Source organism: Schistocerca cancellata, chromosome 5, assembly GCF_023864275.1.
Source record: "Schistocerca cancellata isolate TAMUIC-IGC-003103 chromosome 5, iqSchCanc2.1, whole genome shotgun sequence".
In the NCBI taxonomy this organism is placed as follows: domain Eukaryota; kingdom Metazoa; phylum Arthropoda; class Insecta; order Orthoptera; family Acrididae; genus Schistocerca; species Schistocerca cancellata.
This window is the reverse complement of record NC_064630.1, coordinates 522943860-522950289: the sequence shown is the minus strand read 5'-3', so window position 1 is coordinate 522950289 and position 6430 is coordinate 522943860. Positions and strand designations below refer to the sequence as shown.

The 6430-nt window shown below is 37.1% G+C and overlaps 1 protein-coding gene across 1 annotated transcript in view; it reads left to right on the top strand.

The window, feature by feature from the left end:
• The first annotated feature begins 551 nt into the window (after positions 1-551).
• Positions 552-6430, top strand: part of LOC126188883 (trypsin beta-like) — a 29102-nt gene continuing 23223 nt past the window's right edge. The window contains exon 1 of the mRNA XM_049930554.1: positions 552-609. Within this exon, the coding sequence (XP_049786511.1) occupies positions 558-609 (52 nt within the window). The 5' untranslated portion in view covers positions 552-557. The remainder of the gene's footprint in view (positions 610-6430) is intronic.

Sequence of the window (6430 nt, the reverse complement as noted above, 5' to 3'; positions counted from 1 at the left end):
TTTTAGTTTGGTAATTTTCACATCTGTCAATACCTGCTTTCTTTGGGAGTGGAATTATTATATTCTTCTCCTACCCCTAAAAGTGCCGAAGTCAGCGTTTTTCGTCAGACTGGAAAACGAACCTCGAGTTCCAGTCACCAGTTGCCACTAACATTACGTCAACCCTTATGACTAGGAAGAAATGGGAAAAGGCAAATGCAGGAAAAAAAAAAGAAAAAGAATAAGAAAAAGAACATCAGCTGAAGCAGGCTACAAAAGTGGAAGGCAAAGAATGTACCGTAATGAAATCATGGTTTTAGACACTCTCATAAGACTGCAACTGACTTGAGAGGAAATTAGTTCAAATATTATCAAGTACTTGCACCATTACCTTTCTCTTGATTTCACGGTTAACAAAAACAGCAAGTACTTTCCAGCACTTGAAACGCTGAATAACAACGAAGAACACAACAGATTAGATAAAGGTGTCACTGCGGACGGAATGGCACGCACCGCTACGTCATTGACCAACTTTGTATAAAAGATACCAGCCTGAAGTCGAACTTCGTCTGTTCACGATGATTTCTTTCATTGTTTGCTTGTTCTTGCTTTCAGCTAGCCAGTGCTATGGTAAGAGTCTACGTAACATTAAATTTTGTATATGACGACGTGGCAAATCGTGAATGTCACAAGATCGTTGTATCTGAACCCTTTGTTCATACAGTAAAATTTAAAATATCCAAGACAATAACATTTTTGAGCAATAACTTGTTTGATTTCATGTTCTTGTATAAGTCACTATGTAATATGAGATTTTCTCCTATTATACGGTATATTACTTTTAGAACCACAAAGAACATGGAGAGTGATGAGTTCGATATCTCTCTTAGTCTAATTATGAAAGGAATCTCTACAAAAGCTTGTTACTGTTTGGCTGCAGTTCTGTTTACAACATATGTCGTTCAGCTCATGTTATAGTTAAGATCAGATCACGTCAGGGGCCCATCATAATTATATTTTTTCATATTCGAAATTTAAAACGACTTCTTTCTTATGTTCTGGAGTCAACAAACACATCGAATTGACAACTTTCTCTTAATCCAGCTCATGTCAAAACAACACTTATTATCTCATACGAATCTCAGAAGTCGGTGATATTTTTATGTGATGATCTTCTATCAAAGCAATTTTTTGATCTTTGGAAGAAAATGCAGTTTATCCAGTAATCAACGTTCTTCAATTCGTGACAGTCCCCCAACTCAATTTGTATCAAGGCCGCCGGCACATTTTAAAACAATATGTTTCATCTGTGGATGGTGCTTGTCTTCACATCTGCCCCTTTCATCTGTTGTAATTTTTTTTTGTAAGCGAAATAAACATTACAAGAATCAGGTTGCTAACAGTAAAGCAGAGTGTCTGTGGAAAGTTACTCGTAACTTCGCACTGGAAGGCCTTTCTTGCAGTTTGCTACAAATGATACATAGAGCCACTTTCTCCGAAAAAGAGATTCAGTTATTTATATTACAATCTCTTGTCAGTCTAACAATGTTCTGATGCAAGTATGTCAGTTGTAACCACGCCCCCATCGTTCTGTATATACAATGTACCCAGTATGGTTCGTACAACTATTCTCTTAGCAGTTTCTGATGAATATAAACTTTTGTGTTCAGGTGGCAAAAGGTACATTTTCTTGTGCCATATGTAAAGTTGTCTTCTTTTTTCTCTGACAAATGAGAATAATGATTTGTCTTAGTTCTCTCGACGTGCGGTAAGTCGAATTTTATCTAAACCCGTCATTCACGGTTTCACCAACTTATTCTATAACACCGTTTCATTACATGTCTCGACACTGTTACTACTTTTATGTGTATGATGTGGCTGACTTTGGTTGCGGCTTATTAAGTCCGTAATCAAAGGCTACTGTATTTTCAGTCTTAGCAGTGTCATATATTAAAATTTTTTGCATTAGCTGCTAGTTGTTAGCCCTTGCAACAGGATAGTACACCGCCAACATCTAACTAGAAACTACTACAATTTATTGAATACAGCTATCTTGTAGAAACTGTTCCATTTGAGAAACTGCAGAGATTAGAGTGAATATCATCTGGTTTTTGCAGAAATGAATTAACTGCAGTCCTCCAAAGCTTATTCTTTCACCGATAGCTACAATTATTATTATTATTATCATTGTTATTACCAGATGGCATTTGCGTTACGGTTAATGCCGACGCACACGATACGTGTAAATCGCCAACATGTCAGCTCTGTAATTACCTCACATTAATTAATAGCGTACTTTTTATGATTGTTAGTCACATACGTACATCCATGACGTTGTCGTATGTGGTAACAAACTATCCGTAGTCCACTATCAGACCATGTATTACAGTAATACATAACCATCTGTTCCCAATGTGCATCTAACCTAAAAGCATCAAATACATACGGTTGAAAGTACAGCTCATACCTTTACCACTTTGCTGAGAAGGCCGGCTTCATTTTCACGACAATCGAACCTAATCTGTGAGATCTCAATTTGTTCCGCGGGGAAAAATTTTTACAACTTCATATGTACAGGGTTAAGGTAAAAATAATTTGAACGACTGTATAGAATATCCGGACGACTAAGGCGAAAAAGAAAGAATTCCGTAGCAGGAAAACTGAATACTGAATGAACTACATAACATATCAACAAATTTCTCTAAAAAGGTTTTCTGTTCAATTTCCTGTTATTATATTGATAAATTCGCCTGTCATCTGTTAACTGAGCCTCTTGACTCGTTTTATACCAAGTTAAATAATCATTAAATTTAATTTTTCCACAAGTCAAGAGTGTGTCACGGATATGATACAAGATTTAGCGTAGAAATAATTAAAATAAAGGCGTTTCTCTTTGCGGCGGGATCTTCTCACGATATTTCAATCACTTACCTTCTCCTCCGGATGCGAAAATATTTTGTTGATGCCGACATATATGGGGAGAAACCATCATTATGATAAAATATGGGAAATCAGAGCTCACACATAGCACACAGCTGTTGGTTTTTTCCGCCCGCTGTTCGAGAGTGGAATAATGGAGAATAGTGTGAAGGTGGTTCAACGTACCCTCTGACAAACACTTAAAGGTGTAGAATAGCCATGTAGACGAAGTAATGTTTGACACGATGTACTAAATACTTGAGGATACCACATTATTTTGAAGCAAGATCAGGACTTCTAAAAATTCTGCACCAAAGAACGGGAAAAATGTATAAGTATCAACACGATTGAATTATCGGGAAGAGAGAGTTCCTGCTAACGGTTGTGGAAAAATTAATAGATTGAAAGCGCTACTGAATATACAGATTAATTACCAGTGCGAACGATAAAAGTTTGGAGCTGAACTTGATGGAGTAGACTGGTGAGAAGAACAACAATACTTTTCTTAACTTAATAAGGAATAAAGGAAACAGCTTGAAATCCACAAACTGTAAGAAACAACGATTACATGAATAAATTTTGAAGGTTATTTATTAGATGACCATGAAATGGTGATTTGTATGGCAGAATTTTACATATGAGGTGATTTTTGCTGTTTGGGTATTAGACTTTTGTCTAACGTTTGTTTTCGTAAGATACCGTTTCGTCTCCTTACGCTGAATTTTAAATTTCTTTCTGAGCCTCCATAGTGAATCATGATGTGCTCAGCATTAGGATACTGCAAGTAAGGCATATAAATATGCCTCAAACCGCGGTTTAATGCTAATACAACACAAATTAGCAGGTATTAGTTACTCGTTCCCCTCATATGACTCAATTAGAGTCGTGATAATTGATTTCATTATATGCTGAGAACATAACAGCTGCTAGTAGAAACGCGTTTTACTTGTGTCAGTGGTGCAGTCCACCAACAAACAACATTGGTTTTGAATCGTTGTCGTAGATGAATTTAACTATTTGGCTGGCAAGTTCTGTTATTGTCGATAAGTTGTTACCAGTTTTAATCTCGGCAATATGTACTGGACAGCTACTTCAAGTTTGTTTGACATCACAAAAGATATGATGTCCACATCTACATCTATATCTAGATCCACATCTACATGACTGCTCTGCAAGTCCCAGCTAAGTCTCTGGAAGAGGGTAGTTCATCGAACCAGTTTCACATTTTTGCCCTTCCCTCCCACTACCGAACGATGGACGGGAAAAACGGAACGTTTAAGTACTTCCATGAGAGCTCTGATCTCTTTTATTTTATATCGATGATCATTTCTCCCTACGCACCTACGCAGATGGTTGTGATCAAAACATTTTCTCATTCATACGAGAAACTTGGGAGTTGGGTGTTTCATGAAAAGATCTCGCTGTATAAAAAAAAAGAAAGAAAGAAAGAAAGATAAAGAAAAAAATGCTTTGATATAATGACTGCCACCCGAACTCGGGTATCTCATCCGTAACACTGTCTCGTCTGTTTTGCGACAGTACAAAACGAGCTGCCTTTTTCTTCCGTTGGTCTCCGTCAGTCATGTCTGGTAAGAATGCGTACAGAACAGTAATATTCTAGCAGAGGACAGACAAGAGTACTGTAGGCAGACTTCTAAGTGTATCTTCTAAGTGTTCTCCAAATAAAACTCAGTCTATGGTCCACCTTCCCCACAACATAGTCTACCTGATCTTTATAACTGAAGTTTTTTGCAATTGTTGAGCCTAGGTATTTGGTTAAACTTGCAGCCTGTAGATTTGTGTGATTTATCGCTTAGTGGAAATTTCAGAAATTCCTTTTCGCAGTCATATGAATGACCTCGTCATTTTCATTACTTAGAGTCTACTGCCATTTTTCACACCATACAGGAATCTTGTCATTACTTGGCAACGGTTGGTTGCGATTTTGTGATTGCTATATTAGACGGTGAAAGACAACATCATATCTAAACAATCTAGGATTGATGCTCAGATTGTCACCTAAAACATTTATGTCTTTTCGTCAGTTACTACGAAATGTGAATTTATGTGAGAAGAAATCAAGAATTCAGTTGTACAACTGAGACAATAATACTGCATAGGCACACAGTTTTATAAGACACCTGTTTTGAGGAACGCTATCAGAAGCCTTCACGAAATCAAGAAATATGGGATCACTTAGAGATTCCCTATCGATAGCACGCATTACTTTATGAGACTAAGGAGTTGGGTCAAACAAGAACTATATTTTCCGAATCTCTGCTGACTACGAATCAATACGAGTAATTTTTCGAGGTAATTCATAATGTTCGAAAACCGTATACGATCCAAAATCAAAGTTAGTAATAGGGTTCGGTAATTCAGTGGATTATTCCTGTTTCCTTCCTTGAGTATTGGTATGACTCGTGCAACCTTCTAGTCTTTAGGTACGGACCTTATTGAGTAGGCAGTTGTCTATGACTTCAGTGAGTGGTTCGATAAGATCAGATTATTCTGAAACGAAATTAACTGTCGTATAATCTGTACAGGAAGACTTCCCTCGATTACGCGATGTAAGTTGCTTCGCTACAAAGATGTTAATGTTGTTGTCAGCACTTCTTAATTGGAATTCTGGAAAAATATACTTCATCTTTCTGATGAAGGGATTTCAGGAAACATTATTTGGTAACACCGTTTTAGTGTCACTGTCATCAGTAACATTATCATAAATGCACAACTGTGAAAGTATTGATGGCGTCTTGCCACTGGTGAACTTTATATATGACCAGAATCTCTTTGGATAGTCTGCCAGATTTCGAGACAGAGTTTTGTTCTGGGAACTATTAAAATGAAGTCGCATTGAAATCGCCGATACTTTTCAAGTTCCTGTAAAATTTCCTCATTCGGGATTTTGCGTTGTTTGAAATTTGGCATGGTTCTTCCCTTTCTTCTGCAACAGTGTTCTGAGCTGCCATGTGTACCGATAGGGATTCGTTCTGTCTTTTATTGATTTATTTGTAACAAATCTTGCAACTCCTGATGATGCTGTTTCTCCGAATTTAAGCCATATCGGGCCTACGTTTGGATAGTAATTTTGGAAAGCATGAAGCGAGTTTTCATATATTCTTACAAACAGATATATTGTAGTTTATTTTCGGTCGGTTTGGATGATATTTTATTCAGTCTATATAGAACGACCTTTTGGTCACTAATTCCTGTATCTGCCATGATGTTCATTATGTGCTAGGCATTTTTTGTTGCTAAGAGATCAAGTATGTTTTCCAAGCATTAACACTGTGAGTGTGCTCCTCAACGAAGCGTTCAAAATAATTTTCTGACAAAGCATTTAGTACAGTGGTAGGCGATGTTTTATACCTATCCCCGGCTTTGAACATGTGTTTCCACCATTTCCAGAATACATTGAAGTCAAAACCACTTATAACCGAATGAGTGGGGTACGTATTTGAGGTGGTACTAAATTTTTCTTTGAACCATTCAGCACTTGTATCATCTGAGTCAAGGTGCTATGAAAGGA